General features: G+C 49.3%; 1 protein-coding gene across 1 annotated transcript; it reads left to right on the top strand.

Moving 5' to 3' along the window:
- Positions 1-1,165: 1,165 nt before the first annotated feature.
- Positions 1,166-18,870, top strand: BRPF3 (bromodomain and PHD finger containing 3). Its single transcript, XM_059867829.1, has 12 exons — positions 1,166-1,489; positions 6,090-7,492; positions 8,452-8,608; positions 9,097-9,228; positions 10,105-10,233; positions 10,581-10,893; positions 11,978-12,241; positions 12,397-12,874; positions 13,908-14,005; positions 14,595-14,692; positions 16,159-16,313; positions 16,611-18,870. The coding sequence occupies exons 2-12, from the start codon at positions 6,108-6,110 to the stop codon at positions 16,792-16,794; spliced, it is 3,393 nt and encodes a 1,130-aa protein (XP_059723812.1). The 5' UTR covers positions 1,166-1,489; positions 6,090-6,107; the 3' UTR covers positions 16,795-18,870.
- The last annotated feature ends 312 nt before the right edge of the window (positions 18,871-19,182 follow it).

Below are 19,182 nucleotides of genomic sequence, written 5' to 3'. Positions count from 1 at the left end.
CTGCAGCAAGCTCTGGTCCAACCTGAGTACTTTGCAAAACAGACTGTCACAGACTAGATGCTCTCAGATTCCATGGTTAACATACGTTAAGAGACAAAAGATCTCCAGTTGGACTGTAAATGAGGGAAAACAACATTCTTTGCTTCCTTCTAAAACAGTTAATTCTATAAATTCAGATGGTGATATTATGCAATACTCTGCACAGAGTGGGAGGTGGAACACACATATGCTCAAGTATGTGGCATGCTCTATAAAAAGTAAGTGTGGGAGCCTCTGCAATTCCTATCTCAATTCTTATCTCTGTTGCTAACTTCACTTCTTCCTCGTTCAAATCCTCTCTCACTGTCCCTCCAGCCTGTCACATCTCTGCATGTGAAGAGGCCATCTGGACCTGAAATATTGGTCTACAAAATAAATACTCGCTCTTGCTATTTACATTGTTTGTTTGATGTTGCTTGTTTAGACTAACTGTGGCAGGCCAAGGTTCTCTGGGAGCGTAGCCGGGTTGGACTCTGGCACCTGACCGCTCTTCAGGGTGTTTCCTGGGACCCCACGCCTCCTGCAAAAAAAAAGTGGGCTGCAAAATGAAGACACCCCAAACGAGCCCGGGACAAAAACCCCCATCTCATTTCCCGTGGCCTGACGGCTCCCGGCTGTGAGGTACCGGCCTGAGATGGGCCCGCACGGCTGTACCGGAGCTCCCAAACCCCAACCCCGCGATGATGTGGGGGACAGGCGAGGCGCAGGGGTGGCCAGCTCCGGCCTCCGGGAGGCCACGGCTCCCCGGTGCTGCCTCGTCAGCCACGGAGGGGGACACGGGCAGCAGCGACCCCCGCCTAAGCCATGAGGGCAGCGCGGAGGGACCCCCCGCCCTCCCGTCACCGCCAGCCCGCGGGGGCCTCCCGCTCGGCGCGGCCCGGGTGTGGGAAGGCACCGGGGAGGGGCGGGCGGTGCCTGCCCGCGGGGGGAGCGGAGCGCGGAGCCCCCTCCCCCGCCTGGCCGCTGGCTGCCGCCTCTCCCCGCCGCTCGGCCGGCCCGCGCCGCCACCGCCGCCTCCATCTTGAGCGTGTGTCCCCTGCTCCCCCCCGCCTCCACAGCACCGAGAGCGTCGGGGGCGCTGGAGCCCCGGGGGGGAGCGGGGGGGAGGTGAGGGTGGTGGGGGGCGAAGCGGCACCGGGGCCGGAGCGGCAGCGGCGGGAGCAGCGGCGACAGCAGCGGCGGCAGCGGCAATGAGGAGGCGGCGCTGAGGAGGCGGCAGTAGCCGGAGCGGACGGAGCCGACATCTTGTGCCCTCCCCTCCCGCCGCTGGCTGGGTGAGCCCGTCCGCCCCAGGGGGGAGGGGAGGGGGAGGCGGAGAGAATTTAAAAAAAAAAAAAAAAAAAGGAAAAGAAAAAAAAAAGGAAAAGAAAAACAAAAACAAAAAATCCCCCCAAAAGGAGGCGGCGGCAACGGTGGAGAAGCCGCGGCAGCGGCGCGCTGAGCCGGCCAGGTAAAGCTCTGCGCGGGAGGCCGCGACACCCTTCCTTCAGGGGTCTCTCCTCCCTCACACACCCCCGCGCCGGGGTCGCGGGAAGGTGACCGGGCGGGCGGGAAGGAGCTGAGGGAGGCCGGTGCGCCGCAGCTTGCGGGCCTCTCCCGCGTCCCTGCTCCGTCTCCGTGCGGCAAGAGCGGCCCGCGATCCCTCCCCGAGGAGGGGGCAGCGGCGGAGAGCGCCCGGGAACGGGGAATAAGCAGCGCCATGTCAAGCGGGCCCCCCCATTACCGCCATCTTGGCCCCCCCGTCTTCGCGGCGCGGCGGGGGCGCCGCCCACCTTCTCCCACGCGATTGGCCCAGGCGGGGCCGAGCGCACCCGCCGGTAGCCCCGCAGAGCCTCGCGCTGCTATTGGCGATGGCGCTGTGATGGACGGCGGCGGCAGCCAGTGGCCGTGCAGCCCTGCTGCGCTCGCGCTCTCTGGGGGCTGTGGCAGCTCCGTGGGGAGAAGCGGTCCCGCACTGGGTCCGGGTCTTGGCTCCGTCCAGCCGCGGTTCATCTCCTTCTCCTCCTTCCCTGGGACAGCTTCATTTCTGTCCGAGTCCCTGCTGTGCCTTGGCTCAGATCGCTGGCTGCTACTGGAGTTCCCTGCGGGATAGCTCCTGAGAGGAGCTCCCGCCTGTGCCTGACAGCTGAGGGCATGTCACCGTTCCCTCAGTCGCTGCTGAGATCTGACACCGCTCATGGCGCACCCCATCTGTTGCTGAGCCCTGACTTTATACCTGAAACTTCATCCACAGCCCGTCTCGCACCCTCCCCATTCCAGAGGGAGGGCCTCTCTCGAGCCTGGTGCATTTCGCATGCTTGACTTGGTTACAGCAGTATCAGGGCATTGATAAAGATCGAGATCTCTGCATGTGCCAAGGCAAGCAGCTCTGTGACATCTCTTGGGCACTGACACATTTCATTGTAGGCATCAATGTTGGTATGAGGAGCATAAACCCCTGGCAGGTGTGCGAGGGGACCGTGAGCAAGCACAGATGTGGCAGGAACATGAAGGGACATAAGGGACATTGTGGAGGGCAGCAGGAGTTTTGCTGATGTTTTGGCTGGCAAAAGGTGCAGAGGGAGCCGCAGCTGTTTCAGGTTGTTTCTTTCCTCTGGCATCTATTGATTTTATCTTACAGATGTTTTTTAAATGGCTCCATGGGTGTCTGTTCCCCATTGCACAGCAGTGGGTTTTAAATCCCAGTGGCTGCTGGTGCAGGCGAGCCGTGCTGCGGAACATCTCCAGGCCTCGTGTGTGGCTTGATGTCCTAAAGAGGGGCAGCCTTTGGTAGCAACAAACCCCAGACTCTTTATAACTTTAGGTCTTTTGCAGTGTGAGAAAAGTATTTCTAACCCTTGGAGATGGCCAAGGCAGCATTGCATGGGTGGAAATCACAGTCTTTCCTTTAGAGGACCCACTTGTGTCCAACATTCCAGGCTATGTGTATAATAGGGGCCTGTACTGTGATGTTGTTCCATACATGTTGATCTCTTTGTTTTTCTCAGGGAAGCTTTAGCCCCCTTTCTAGTAAATTTAAGTATCCTGATGATGGGCTTGGTTTTTCAGTTGCCTGTTGCAGTAACTGCCCACAAGTGTGAAACTGCTGCTCAGGAGAATCAAACCACTCCTGAAGGAACTCCTGGGGTGGAGTTAAATTCATTCCCAGCAGCTCTATGAGTTGTAGCCACCTTGTTTGCTCAGTTGTGCTCACTGGGAACTTCCCCCCCTGCTCCCATTGTAATCCCCAGTAGAAATGGGTGATGGGAGCTTTTTGGAATGCCTTGAGCACGTTGTGGCAAAGGTGAACTTTCTACTTTCACATCAGCAACCTTTGCAACTTTCAGCATGGGCTGAAATAGCATTTAACCCCACTCATATTGAGTATCTTTAGCATTTCAGTGTGCACAGGTGCTGTTTGCAGAGGGGCTCCTTATTATGTGTAGCTGGGACGTGTTTTCAGTTGTACAGAGGGAATCAAAACATTCCTAGGTTGCTGTTTAGAAGTTTCTGTTGTAGACAACAGCAAGGTCACAGTGCTCAGCTCAGTTGTCTGAGTTGATTTCATTGCTGCTTTCAGGGTATTTTGGAGGTGTCTCTCTTAATATCCAGGTGTATGTCTCATTTCAGGCACTCAGCTCTCGCTGGCAGCAATTTCCATGCCATTTTAGGTGCTTCTTCATAGTGCTAAGTAATTGTGTGTTTTACAAACGGGTTGTTTTATGGCAGTTGGTTGCTGTGGTGCAAAGCCCACTTTGGGGTAATTTGCCTAGAAATACACTGATTGTTCCACTAAAGGAACTCTGCATGCTTGTTTTTCCCATTAACAGATAAAACAACTGTTCCTTCAGGTGCTTGTTTCACTGAGATTTCCTTGTCCCTCAGCATTCCAAGCAATTGGCTGTTACCTCATTTTTCCTGAACACAATATTAATGATGTGTGTGGGCAGCTCATAATAATTACTTTATCCTCCATATATCTTTTTACCTCCAATATCCTCTTTGCTTGTACCAGCCTGAATTGTAACAGAGCTGTTTGTCAGCAGGATTTTTTTTTTAATTATTCTTTTTATTTGATGATCAAGTTACCTTTGTAACCTCTTTTTAAAAGTCTTTTCTCCTACTGATTGAAGCCATTGGAGTTCAGCTGGGACGAGTGCAGTTGGATGTCTGCAGTGTGTGGATCAAGTGACTGATTAAAGTTTTAAGGCAAAAGTACCACCAAAATTTGTGGTACCTATATTTGCAGGTAAAATTAACATCTTATATTTTACATGTGAGGTAAAATTGCATTTACAAGCTCCATCATTGTGGGAGTGCATACTGAAACAGGCACCTGCAGCTTATTTCTGTGGCTGCAGGGAAGAGTTTGGAAATCTTTCCCAGAGCCTGTTTATTTCTTAAGGCACAGGTGATACCATGGCTTAATCTCGTGGTTCACATAACCAGTACTTGAAAAAGTATTGCTGCTGGAATTTCCTCCTTCTTTCTGGAATAAGCTTGGACTTCATGTAGGTCCTGGTCCTGTGAGATGCTGCTTGCTGTGGCACATAGTTGAGAGTTTCTGGAATTATGTCCTTCATGGAGCACAAATACTGCATTGGCTGAGCACAAATTGTGGGTTTGTGGTGTGTTTCCTTGTCTGTGGGTCCCACAGAAAGGAACTGGATGTGTGGATTGCTTTAAACAAGGGTGAGGTGCTGCTTCAGGCCTCTGCATATCAACAGATAAGCTCTGGGCTGTCTTATCTTCTCACAGAGCATTTACATTTGCTTTTCTTTGTCTCCTTTCTGACTTCTTTCAGCCTCAGCTTGTTTATTGCCATAAGTCATGTTCCCATCCTTGACTCTGCCCTTCTCTCTTGCATTACTCACTTGGCTTCCTCTCTGCTTTCCCTCTTTGCCAGCTCCCTCCTTTGCCCTCCGATCACCGAGCTGCTGCCACCATGTCTGAATCCTCCCCCAGACCATCTCCCCAGGCTTCTCCTCTGCTCCCCTCTGACAGGCACCTCCTTAATGTCAGCAGCCGACTCTCAGCTAATTATCTGGCTTGCTGATTAGCAGTTTGTGCGGGCAGAGCTGGCTGGGGCTTTTTGTTAAGGCTCTGAGCAAATGTCATTTCACAGCCCTTGGTGCTGGGAGCTGTCTGCTGCTTTCCTGCTTGTAGCCCTGTGGACTCTCCATAGCCAGGTGGCTCAGGTGGATGAATGGGAATTGTGGCTCCAGAGGGGCTAACGCCAGAGCTCGTAAGTCCATTGGGATTCATGCTGCTTGTTGCCTTTTTATCCCTCTTTGCTTCCTTGTGGAAGAGCAGAAGGGCTTCACATCTGGTCTCTGCTGCATTGCTCAGTTCATCCTCTGGTTCTGTTTGTGACCCTTGACAGAAGGAAAAGCAAAACTGGAGGATGATTTTTCATTATGGGACTTTTTTGCATCTGCAGTGTCAGGATGGAAGGGTTGGTGGTGGCAGCCCTGAGCTGTGAAACCTGGAGGAGCTCCCTCCTGGACTGAGGGAGAACCATTCGTTTTCTCATCTGGAGCTGACAAAAAAAATATTAAATTGGAAACTGCATTCATAAGACCTGAATGGTGCTTTCCTTTTCATCTGGAAAACATCCAGCACATTTGGGGATATAAATGAAAAGTCACAGGCAAAAGAGCAGAGGAGAACTTGTTGGTTTGTGTGAGTTTGATATGTGAATGATGCAAGAATTTGTTTGAATTTCAGTGGATCTGAATGGTTTGCTGATCTGGGTGCACGGCGGACATGTTTGTATATTGTGCTGTCAAATTATTTTGAGTTTATCTCACTGGTGGTGTGGAGGAATGTACATCTGAGGTGCAAACAGAGGAAATTGGAGGGTGTTGTGCATTGCTCTGATACACATTGCAGGAAATGGCTGATATATCAAATACCTGACTGTATCTAAGGTGTAAAGACTCGGTGAGCCTGAAATTGCTGGAGTCTCTGGTAGAAATTCTCTCCATTGCAGCATTGAGTGAGTTTTGCAGTCTGTGCTCCTTCTTGCTTGTCTCTTGTCTTACCCTGTCCTCTGTCCTGTTGTGTCCCAGGGTCTCTGGAGCACAGGGATGAGGAAACCTCGGAGGAGGTGCCGGCAGCACTTGGAGGGCAGGCGCTCTCCCTCGCCCTACAGCCTCAAGTGCTCGCCCACGCGCGAGACGCTGACCTACGCGCAGGCCCAGCGCATCGTGGAGGTGGACATCGACGGGCGCCTCCACCGCATCAGCATCTACGACCCCCTGAAGCTCATCACCGAGGACGAGCTGACAGCACAGGACATCACCGAGTGCAACAGCAACAAGGAGAACAGTGAGCAGCCCCTCTTCACTTCCAAGTCTAAGAAAGCACCTTCCAAAGGCAAGAAGAAGGAGTCCTGCTCCAAACATGCGCCGGGGTTATCTTTGCACTTGCCCCAGCCCAAGTTCCGTGTGGTGGACTCCTTCAGCCAGCCAGATGCTCCTCCCCTCCCTGCTGCCTACTACCGGTACATTGAAAAGCCTCCCGAGGACCTCGACGTAGAAGTGGAGTATGACATGGATGAGGAGGATCTGGCATGGCTGGAGATGGTCAACGAGAAGAGAAGGGCTGATGGTTATGGGACAGTTTCTGCTGACACTTTTGAGCTGCTGGTGGATCGGTTGGAAAAGGAGTCGTACCTCGAGAGCCGGAACAACGGGGCTCAGCAGTCCCTCATCGATGAGGATGCCTTCTGCTGTGTCTGCATGGACGATGAGTGTCACAACAGCAATGTCATCCTGTTCTGTGACATTTGCAATCTGGCCGTGCACCAGGAGTGTTACGGCGTGCCCTACATCCCCGAGGGGCAGTGGCTTTGCCGCTGCTGCTTGCAGTCCCCTTCTCACCCCGTGGATTGTGTCCTTTGCCCAAACAAAGGGGGAGCCTTCAAGCAGACCAGTGATGGCCGCTGGGCCCACGTGGTCTGTGCCATCTGGATCCCAGAGGTCTGCTTTGCAAACACTGTGTTCCTGGAGCCCATCGAAGGGATCAATAACATCCCTCCAGCTCGGTGGAAGCTCACATGCTGTATCTGCAAGCAGAAGGGCATGGGAGCTGCTATCCAGTGCCACAAGGTGAACTGTTACACTGCCTTCCATGTCACCTGTGCACAGAGAGCCGGTCTCTTCATGAAGATTGAGCCCATGAGGGAGACCAGCATCAACGGCACGACGTTCACCGTGCGCAAGACTGCCTACTGTGAGAGCCACTCCCCGCCTGGCACGGTGAGAAGAGGGTGTCCAGCTGCTGGTGGTGATTGGCAGGAGGTCACTGTGAAGGAGGAGGAAGAGGAGGAAGTCAATTCTGGCCCTCCCAAAGGGTCTGTGAAGAAAAACCAAGTGAAATTGAAGCAAAAGATCAAAAAGGAGCCTGGTGATGTGACCAAAGGGCGTTCGTCCATGCCCGTGGTGACCGTTGCACAAATTCCCTCTTACAGGTGAGTGTTGCAGGTTTAGGGAAGGAGTTGGACAGCTGTAGCTGAACACAGTCTGTGTTAAGGACTCAGTCCCTCTCATTGTTGACCTTGGAAACGCTGAATCTTCAGTCAAGCAATCTTCAGTCTTTAGCAAGAACTCATTTCAGGGTGCTCTGCAGCATAATTTGTGGCTGTGTTTCTTCTGAGTGTCACTGTAGTTCTCTGGCTTTGCTGAGCAGCCATCTCAAGCTGTTGTGTGATGCAGACTCTGTGGTGGTCACTAATAGCAGGCACCCATCCACCATGGAGGCATTTTTAAAATACTTGAGGCATTACAGGTTGGTAGGCAGGTAGGGGTCATCCCACTATTAAAATTTTTGAGATCTCATTTTGTACTTTCCTAATTCCTCCTTTTACTACAGAGCATGTCAAACCTGACAGTGTTGCAAGCAGCTTTGACTTTGGCTGTATTTTTGTATTTTTCTCCCAGCTCTCCCTCATGCAGAACTAGGTAGTGCTGAATTTTTGTTTGGTGCCTTAGGAAGTTTGTTGATGTGTCTGTTTTAACAGATAGGCTGATAAGGCACGATGTGTTAGATAAGAATGGTAAGCAAAGGTTGAAATAGGTGATCTGTTATTCTTGGACTCCTGTCAAGTTAATTTCCCAGGCTCCAGATTAATAATATCAAACTTAAATGGCCCCTGGAAGGTTCTTGACACGGGAAGTAGTTTTGAAATTAAGGCTTGGAGCTGAATTGATGATTTCCTACTTTGTGCTGTGGCAAGTGCTTAGTGGAACCCTCCAGTATGAAAAGGGGGCACATCTGTCTGCACTTGAGGAGATCCCACATTGTCCCAGTTCGTGTGTACTTCAGAGGGAGCATTGACACAACACTGCAAAGCTTCATCAGGAGACCCTAGGGTCTGCAAAGCCATGACTGCTTTGCAGCTGGCTCCATGACACTCTGTGCTTCCTTCAGGCTGAACAAGATCTGCAGTGGGCTCTCCCTGCAGAGGAAGAACCAGTTCATGCAGAGGCTGCACAACTACTGGCTGCTGAAGCGGCAGGCGAGGAACGGGGTGCCCCTGATCCGGCGGCTGCACTCGCACCTGCAGTCCCAGAGGAACGCCGAGCAGGTACCCCCTGCTCCCCTCGACTCACAGCCTGCCTTCCAGCAGGAGCTGAGCTTAGCACATGGCTGGGAGGGGAGTGAGGGGGAAAAGATCAGATTTAAGTCTCTCTTGGTCTCCTCTTGGTGTGCTCATGCCTGAAGAACTGAGTTAGTGCTTTGGGCTGCTGCTCCGATGCACAGAAAAATTTCCAGCCTCTGTAATAAACTTGGATGTAAAAGCAGGGAGGCTGTAAGTGAGCACAAACTGAAGTGTGTTCCCAGGGTGAAGCTGCAGGATAATTTGGGGTAACTTCACAGATAAGGTAAAATCTAGGAAAGCTGATGTTCTCTCTGTTAGACAGCTAAGTGCTGGAGGAAGGAGGGGACGTGGCCTGAACAAGAGACAAGGCAGTAAGAGGAAGACTGAGAGCAACTCTCAGAGGATTCCTAGAAAAAGAAGGAAACACAGGAAGCCTGTGATGTTTTTTATCCCACCCCACTCATATTTTGCAGAAGGAGCAGGATGAGAAGACGAGTGCAGTGAAGGAGGAGCTGAAGTACTGGCAGAAGCTCCGGCATGACTTGGAGCGGGCTCGGCTGCTCATCGAGCTCATCCGAAAGAGGGAAAAGCTCAAACGGGAGCAGGTAGGGAGTTCTGTCGAGTTCCTGCTCTTAACTTCAGTCCTGTGCAAGCTCTCTCTGCGTTTTGGGGAAAAGTGTGGTCTTTGTATCTGTCTCTATTCATTCTCTCATTGATTCAGTCTTGTTGCTGAGCACATCAAATGCAGGTTGCTTTGTGTAAACAGACTTGCTTACCTTTGTTACTGAAGTGTTGACTTAATGACATAACAAGTGATTATAAGATCAAAGAAATGAAGATGTTAAAGGACAAATAAATACTTTTATCTTGTTCCAGTCTTCTTTGAATAGATTTTCCATGCAGGAGACTTTCAGTGCTACAACTTGTTTGCTTGAAATCAAGCAGTCTTAGAGACTTCCTAAAGGATAGAGGGAACTGGATTAGGAATTTGCAGACATCTAATCACTGTTTTTTGGTTTCTGCCTTGAAGCCTGAGAGCTTATGTCTTAAACTTTGTTTTTGCTCTCTAATCTAATTATGGATGTTGTTGTTCATACAAATGCCTGCATACTTTTAATTTTTATATAATGTTGCTAATTGACATAATAACAATATCTTGAGGCAGGGAGTTCTCCAGGATATTTTACCAGGCATGAAAAACCTGTTTTCATTTTTAATTGTAGTATCCTTTAACTTCCTGGGGTTTCCTCTTGTTTTGACTTTGTGAGATTGAATGAACAGGAGTTCCCCATGTAAAAGGATCGGACTGGGCACTGTACATGGAGAGTGCAAGGTGTTTGCCAGAAGTTCTACAACAATGCTGGCCTGAGATTTCCACCACTGAGTAAAGCTGGGGGGATGATTCAGAAGAATCTGGAGGGAGACACCACTCACAGGTCCTGTCCTCGGTGAGTGTCCTCATGGCTGTGTTCTGTTGCCAGGTCAAGGTGCAGCAGGCTGCTATGGAGCTGCAGCTGACCCCGTTCAATGTCCTGCTCCGCACAACCCTGGACCTGCTGCAGGAGAAGGATGCTGCCCAGATCTTCACAGAGCCTGTTAACCTAAACGAGGCAAGTCTCTTTCCTAGAGGTGCTTAGTGGGTTGTAGATGAGATATTGCTGGGCAGAAGCACAAACCACCTTGTCTCAAGCTGCTGGTGGACTGAAAACTATCTCAAAAAGGTCTCATGATGTGTCCAGGACAAAAAAAAAAGGGTATTTTTTTCTGAAAGTTTAGCACTTTTTGGATGAGTAATGTTTTGCAGAGCCAGGGCATGTCTGCCTTGCCTGGGTGACACAGAAATGAACATCTGTTGCTGCCCCTTGCCAGTGGAAAGGGCATTAAGAGTGCTTGTGATGGGTGCGCTCTGGTTGGCTAGTAAATGGTTTTTGTAATTGTACAGGTTTTATATGTTTAGGTTCCAGATTACCTGGAATTCATTTCCAACCCAATGGATTTTTCCACCATGAGGCGGAAGCTGGAGTCCCACCTGTACCGAACCTTGGATGAGTTTGAGGAAGACTTTAACCTTATAGTTGCCAACTGCATGAGGTATAATGCTAAAGACACGATTTTCCACCGAGCAGCTGTCCGGCTCCGGGACCTCGGGGGAGCGATTTTGCGTCACGCGCGCCGCCAGGCCGACAGCATCGGCTTTGACACTGGCGTGGGGATTCACCTGCCTGAGTCGCCCAAGCCCCACGACTTTTACCGCTTTTCTTGGGAGGATGGTGAGTAATGAGTAGTGGTTTTTTCCCCCTCAGGAAGATCGTAGGTTTAGTTCTGAGCATGTTGTTCAGCCTGCATGGAAATTGTAGCCATTCTGCAAATGAGGATTTTCCTATCCATCTGTTTACCTAGGCACATATAGAGCTCCTTTAGAAACCCCAGAGAGTGGGATTTCGGGTGAGCTGGGCACTCTGAGCTAGGTGCAGCTTTGCTCCAGCTCTCTTAGTGCATGTCTGTGTTGGCAGAGCCTTGTAAACTGCCTGTGCTCTTTGATTTGTGCCAGGAATGTTGTACACACTCATTATTTTAAAGAGCAGTGCAAACTTGGGTCTGGGGTTTTTTGCTCTGGGGAAAGCTCATATATTTCATTGTAAACTGGCAAAATGTCCAGCAGCTGGGTTAGCTGGAGCACTGAGGGCTGAAAGGGGGTGATGAGGGTGAAGGTACTGGGACCTAAGCAATCTTTCCAGCTGAGACTTTCCATTCCCAACACAACCACATCCATTCCCACAGTCCTCTTGAGATGCAGCTCCAAAGCACTGGTTGAGTAACTTGGCTAAACTTAGTACAGCCATCAAGCACACAGAGCTTGCAGTGTGCCATCTGGCTCCTAAGTGGTAAAACCCTCTTGGGTGCAGATGGACAGTCATTATGAAATTTGTGTAGGTGTTCAGCTGTCTGTCCTGCTCCAGTGGATGCCAGCCCTCCAGCAGAGCCAGAGGAATGGAAAATATGTTACGTTTTGGCCAGTTATGTTTGTGGTCTGATTTTGTCATTTAATCTGACAAAGAAATAGGTTTCTGACAAGGGCCTAGACCACAAGCTGTTCTGTGTGCTGTGCAGACATGTCCTTTCACTGTTGCCCCTGGGGCAATAACAGGAACTGAGGGACAGTGCAAGTTGAATCAGCTGCTTTTTATCCAAGGAAGGAAGTCCAAGCTCCAGAGTTATTGACTGCTAAATCCCCAGGCTAAAGTGATCGATTCATGGACAGCACCAAAGGGAATGAGGCCTGGCACTGGCCCCAGATGCTTCTCCAAAAAGCCTTACTCCTTCCCTTCACTGTTCCCATCTCTTGTGCTGCAGTGGATAACATCCTGGTCCCGGAGAACCGGGCTCACCTGTCTCTGGAGGCGCAGCTGAAGGAGCTGCTGGAGAAGCTGGACACGGTGAGCACCATGCGCTCCAGCGGCGCCCGCACGCGGCGCATCCGCCTCCTGCGGCGCGAGATCAACTCCATCCGCCACAAAGTGGCCCAGCAGCAGAGCAAGGCCCTGCCCAACGGGGACACTGTGCCACAGGAGGGGCTGGAGACATCGCCCAGGGACGGGGATGAGGAAGGGGAGAAAGGTGAGCAGCAGGGTTTTGATTCCAGCTCTTTAGTGCTTGTCAGCAGTCAAAGCCTGCTGTTTCTCCTGTGACCTTAGTGAAAGATGGGGATGGCTGTTGGTGGGTTTGGGAATGACTCTTGACAAAGAGCTCAAGCAGATTCTTTGTTCCTTTAGGAGATGGTGCCAAGCTCCCGTACCCTCCAACCCTGGAGCCCACAGGACCCGCACCCACCCTCTCAGAGCTGGACTCTCTGCAGGACCCTCCAACGCTCAAACCCATCAGTGAAAGCAGGTCCCTGAACCAGCTGCAGAAGAGGATGGTGTCGGACAGGGAGCTCTTCGACAAGAAGGCTCTGCAGCAGGAGAGCCAGGCTTTCCATCGCCTGCTGTCCAACAACGGCCTCAACGGGCTGGCCCTGCCCCCTGCGGACAGCCCTGCCAGCCCCGCCCTCAGCAGCGTGGGCCGGCGGACATCGGTCCTTTTTAAAAAAGCCAAGAACGGTGTGAAGCTGCAGAGGGGTCTGGAGTGCTCCCTGGAGAACGGGGAGGAGCACAGGCAGGGCGGGCAGCACTCACCCTCCTGCCCCGACGGGGAACGACAGGCACGGAAACGCTCTGCCCTGGGCAGTGGGCTGGTGTTTGAAGCCTGCAGGTGAGTGGCCCAGGCAGAACTGCTCCTGAAACACCTTCTGTGTCTGGGTTAGTCTCTCTGATTCTGTTCTTTGACTGCTTAGTTCCATACCCAGCCCAGACTGTTAGTTACTTGTGTGTTGACTCTGAAACACAAAAAGCTGCTGAGTTTTCATCCTGTCCTCTTAAACTGCAGGTCCCAAAAGCAGTGCTTGATTTTTCAAGCAAGTGAGTGTGTGTTACACTGCTCTTTCTCAGTACATCCTCTCTGCTGATGCAGTTCTTGGGAACCAAAACTTAGAAAAACTTGAATTTAAATTTTCAGTTCAGCACTGCAGGTAAAGCTGAGCTTCTACCAGCTGCTAAACAGCTGCCTTCTTCCTCTCAGAGGTTTGAGCAGAACTGGGCACTTCAAACATGACTGAACAGCCTTAAAGCAAGCACCTGACATCTGATGTCTTGTGGATAACTTGTGCAATTATTCCATTCAGGAGCAGATCTGTTTGCTACTTTTTCTCCAGTCTTTCTTTTTCAACGTCAAAATCACAATAGGTTGCTTATTATAAAACTGTAAAAGAAAAAAAAATACAATATGTGAAAAAATATGATTGCTTGAGGTGGAGGTAGTCCATTTTCTGAAATGTTTGTAGTAAGGGGTGAAAGGATGTTTAGGATATGGGCTGGCAACATCCAGTTTCATACTGGAGTTTTACTGGAGGGCTGCTGTGTCATCTCTCAAGCCTGTACACAACTGGTGCAGCCCATGCAAGCTCCAGGTATCATTACATCAGCTCTCAGGTGTGAAGCCTTCACTGGGCTTCTTCCTCATGTTTACACCTGGGTTTCTGTGAGGCCTTTTCATGGCTCATGGCAAAGCTGGGATGATGTCCAGTGTGCTTTCACCAGAAGAAATCACATTTTGCACAAGTATTCAGTGTTCTTTTCATGTCAGTGATGCACCAGTGCAGTAATTTTTCGGGATTTTAACCCAGTTTGGGGAATCCATTGTCTTTGTTAATTTGTTTTCTCCTACTGCCCTGCATTTTTCCTGACAGTGGTTTGGTGCCTCCCAAGCGGAGCCGAGGGAAGCCGGCTCTTTCTCGGGTGCCCCTCTTGGAGGGTGTGAATGGAGACTCTGATTTCAGTGGCTCAGGTGAGAATTGCTGCCCAGCACCCCCTGCTCTACACCCACCTGAACCAGGGGGAACACATCTCACAGCACCCAGGAGCCAGTCCTGCACAAACTACCCAGGCTGGACCTGCCTGGGCACTGTTACCTGCTCTGTTACACATTTAGGTTATTGCATAATAACATTTTTATTAAGGAAGATTTCTCCTTTCCCAGGACCAGGACTGGCCCATTTCATTTCTATAACCAAATCCATTTGATTTCAGTGACTCAATCTGATTAGCATTTCTGTATTGAAGGGTTCATGTGAAGCCACATGCATGCACAGACCCATGATTTAGGAGACTGTGGCTTTATCTTAGTACTGCCAGAGCACAAAGAAGGCTGGAGCTTGGTACATGCTGAGTTTTATCATAAACACCCAGTTCATACAGATACAAACAAGTGATTTTCCTTTTTGTCTTGTCAATGTGCTTCAAGCTCATCTGTTGTTCATCTGTTTTAGTTGCTTGCTACTGAGATGAGGCCTGGGTGAGATGAGTGTGGTTCCTTGTGTTTTCATCACCCTCTTGCTGGTACCAGCCCCTAAGCTCTGTCTCCTGCTGTCCCTTAGGCAGGCCTCTCCTGATGTCCTTTGAGAGCCAGGCTGAGCTGGAGCCCCTGGAGCTGGTGTGGGCCAAGTGCCGTGGTTATCCCTCCTACCCTGCCTTGGTAAGTGACCTCTGGCTCTTCCACAACCTGACCTTGCAGCTCAGGCAGCCCAGAGCACAGTTCTGCTGTGCACTGTAACCAGACAGAAAAGGAAAACTTCCCAAAAGAATGTAATACATGCTTTTTGTTTTTCTCCTTTCCCCTTTGCACAGTGAATTTTCCCTGTGCTCATTGTTTCAGAGCTTTGCAGAAGATTCATAAAACATTGGTCTGTCATTGCCAGGGGTAGGAGCTCTTTCACTCCCCTCTGCTCTGAGGAAAGTCATCAGTACTGTGGGGATGAGAAGACCTAAATTTTATCAATGCAGGCACCAGGTTCTGCTGCCTGCTCATTTTCCTGTTTGGTGAGCACAGCTCCATCTGCAGGTGCCCAGCTGGCCCTCTCATGTCTACATCCTCTTGCAACAACCATATGTTTGATTTAAATATGAGCATATATGCATGTCCCTTGAATGTTAGTTCTTAGTGTTTATCTGCCCCTTGAATGTTAGTTCTTAGTGTTTATCTGCCTTTGGGTATGTATTAATGCCATCAAAAAGGGCAGATTCTGCTGGAAGTGTGACCCTCATCCATGCTCTTACTCCAAGTGGGAGCCCAAGAGAGGGAACATCCATGGATCAGCCAAAGCAGTTTTAGTTCTCCACGTGGCCACAGCCAGAGTTAAACTGTGGCTTAGAATGGATTTAACCACTGAGACTGCCTCCAAAAAAGGCTTTTTCTGTAGCAGCCTGTTGTGGTGGCAAAGTGTCTTAATAAATTCCTACAGATGGCCAATGTCAAAGCCAATCTACTTTTTCAAGCCCTTAGGAGGGGAAGAAGAACAGACTGAGTGTTGCAGCCACCCTCTGCTGTTTTCTTCTGTGCTGACATAGCACAAATGTGCACATGGACATTTGTGCTTTACAGAGGGAGCACTGATGTATTTGTTGTGACTTATCTTCAAAATTACTGTAGTCTCTGTTCCTCTGGCTGGATGGAGCCAGCACTGCTTGTCAAGTCTCAGAATATTTGAGGTTCTGATCTAATGCAGTGTAAATCTGAGCAATGCCACTGATGTCAGCTGAGTTGCTCCAGAATGGAGCTGTTGTGAAATCACATTTGCCTGTGGAGTACAGCAGGAGCATTGCATTGATTTGGAGTTTGGTGTGAGGGAGGGAAATCCTTTGCTGAACAGAATAATACTGAGTTTGTACTGAATTACACATTAGGGTAAGTGCATTACAGCCACACAGAACCACACAGATCCTTTTTTCAAGAGGGGGTGCCTGGCTTTGGGACTGACTGGCTTCCCTCCCACAGGAGAAGCCTCAGAATGAAATGTTTTTAGAAAACAAGATATTTTGCTTACCCACCCAAAGTAGCCTTAACCTGTCTAGCTTGGATAGACTGAAAGACCAGAAGAATAATGCATTCTGTTCATTGCTTGGAAGGGTTTTGTGCTAAATGTCCTCCCCCCGTGTCCCCAGATTATCGACCCCAAGATGCCACGTGAGGGTTTGCTGCACAACGGAGTCCCCATCCCTGTGCCCCCCATGGATGTCCTGAAGCTGGGGGAGCAGAGGCAGACAGAGGCAGGAGAAAAACTCTTCCTTGTCCTTTTCTTTGACAACAAGAGAACCTGGTGAGTGTGTGCCCATGGCTCCGTGGTGAGTGTGAGTGAGAAGATTCAACCTGATCTTTGGGATGGGGGAGCACAGAGGGATTCTGGTGATGTTACATGTAAATTGGGGGATCCAAACATGCAGAGAAGTCTGTGCTCAGAAGGCATTTTGGCTGCAGGGGCTTCTTCTGTGTCAAATGCAGGGATTTAAACACTTGTACCATCGTTGTGGGGCGGTGATGATGAATAAATACATCACGTGGGTGTAACTGCTCCTGGGGAGGAGGTGACAGCTCTGTGCACTCCTCTCTGCTGCAGGCAGTGGCTGCCACGGGACAAAGTCTTTCCCCTGGGTGTGGATGACACCGTGGACAAGCTGAAGATGATGGAGGGACGCAAAACCAGCATCCGCAAGTCGGTGCAGGTGGCCTACGACCGAGCCATGATCCACCTGAGCCGAGTGCAGGGGGACAACCCCTTCATCCCAGCCACCTACCTGTGAGGGGCTGCTGGGGCAGCCCTCGTGCTCCTCCACACCTCCAGCTCACTGCACTGCAGAGGGCAGCACCTCCAGCAGCTGGCAGCACGCCTCGGAGTACCCTGAAATGTGCCAAAAAAACCCCTTGTCCAGCTTCTTCCTGAATGTGTCTTGCTGAAGAGCTGGCAGGAGATGAAATGTAGTCTACAGGGAGTAAGGTAGGTTGGAAAAGCTGACAGGTGACAGGAGCCAAGGTGAGTTGCTGCAGTGAGCAGAGCACACAGCACTTGGATGTTGGGACCTCGTGCACCGTCCCCTGCCTCTCCTGGACTGCCAGGGTTTTGAGTTGTCAGCCAGTCCCAGGTAATTCCTGGGAACCTGGCACCCCCAGGATTCTTTACAGAAATCCCAACTGGACTTTCTTGTGCCAAATTTACCCTAACCATCCTTGGCCTTTCCATTTTTCTTTAAATGACCTTGTCCTGTCACATAAAAACCACACAGAATCATAGCTGGGAGCTCTGATGTGATTCTCCTGCCTACCTACGTTGTGTTTTCATGTTTAGGTTTCTCTCACTGCATTTAGAAAGCCTTGAGATTTTGGTACCTTCCCCCCCTGCACAGTTTCATGCACAGATGCACAGAGCTTTAAAGATGAAAATCAGATTACCTGATCTGTGTCTGTATGTCTTAGAAATTGATTTTGTAGTTTCACATTTCAGTTCTGATTCCTGTGACTCTGCTTGTTGCAGTAACATTTCATATCATGACTTAGCACAGAACCTAAGAAAAGATAACTTCCTTTTTTTAAGAAGTAATTTTGGAGGTGTCTGTTGAGCTGGAGCAGCTCTTCAGGCACTGAGGTTGATCAGGGTTGGAGGGAGATGCATCTTTTGTGTTGGTTTATGCACATTTGGTGTAAGGCTCCTCTTCCTTTTTCCCCCCTCCTCTTTCCTGCCTCCCTCTTTTCCTCTGCCACATTTTGGACTGAAAGCAAGCACTGACCAGAGCACACAACCCCTCTGCTGTTTCACCTTCTCCCACACGTGCACATCCTTCCCTGGTGTGTGGGTCTCCAGTGTTGTCATCCAGGTAAACCCAGACAATCCCTGCTGGTTTGGGTTTGCATTGCAAAAAAAAAACAACAAAAAACCAGGGACAAACTGATGTTTGGGAACTTGGTGACTAAATCTTTTCTATTAGCCAAGGACTTTATGATTTCTCTGATCTCTTCTGTTGCATATCCCTCTTTGCTTTCCCATTTTAAAGAGCCAAAGGTGCAAAGCAAGATTGTAGATTGAATATCATCATTTTGCTTTTTAACTCAGTATTTTTAAATTATTTTTAACTTTTTCATACTGAAGAGAATGTGGAGTCAAAATAATAATAATTAATGATAATGAATAGTAGGGAGTAATCACTGCCATTTCTACTTGCTCTACTTTTTTAAAAATACCACTTCTTATACATTGGGGCATGGAACTGCATTTGAAGGAATTTTAAGATTCCTTTAACATACAGAGATGGGGCATAGGAGTTTGTAAAAATATGATAAAAATGCCCATGGAGTGTGGCTAGGGAAGGATGTTGTGTATATAGTTGTAAAATGTTCTAAATTATTTAGACCTATTGTCACCATTCTTGAAGTCCTCAGTTGTGTTGCTGGGTCTTTTATATGCACACAGTGTAATTTATTTAAAGGAACATACACTTTTCCAGGTGGTAGCTCAGCTGTGGACTAGTGACCTGTGTATATGTTTTAAGGTCTTGGGAGTTGGTCTCTTTTTTTTTTCTTTTTGTTTGGTTTTTAAATGAATTTAGAATTTGGATTGGCTGATATCCTGTTGTTGCTACAGAACCTAAATGTTACTGTCAGTCTGCTGTAAAGCACAGATTGCTCTATTTATTGTAGAAAGTGAGTTTATTTGCTTTCTAGAATTGTTTATATCAGATGGTATAAGAGAAGTAATAAGAAAATCTATGCTTGTAAAGAAAAAAAAAAAAGCTAATTTTACCTACTATAATCTGACTGTCTGAGACTATATTTTCTCTCTGAGAAATAAATGTTCTAATGTATGGAAAAAAAAAAGCCAAACAACAGATCACCACCCTCAGAAAGAGTTCTTCCTTGCAAATGTTGTCCTGAAATCCAGAACTTACCGTGATGGCATTTAATTATCCCAGTGCTCCCAGGTGGGCAGAGCAGTGACAAGGAGGTGACACAGGGAGGGTGTCCTATGTCCCTCCTCTGTGCAGTGGGTGACACCACTGGGTGCTGGTTTTGTTTGTAGGGTTTTTTTGTCTGTGTGGAGTTTTTTTAATTATTTCCTTTTTTTTAGTTGATGTTAAATTAAGGACCACTCTGTTTTCTCAGAGTAAAACAAACAAAAGGCACACAACAAACAAAGTCCA

Source organism: Haemorhous mexicanus, chromosome 25, assembly GCF_027477595.1.
Source record: "Haemorhous mexicanus isolate bHaeMex1 chromosome 25, bHaeMex1.pri, whole genome shotgun sequence".
NCBI classification, from domain to species: Eukaryota; Metazoa; Chordata; class Aves; order Passeriformes; family Fringillidae; genus Haemorhous; species Haemorhous mexicanus.
This window is presented reverse-complemented; position numbering and strand designations above follow the sequence as displayed.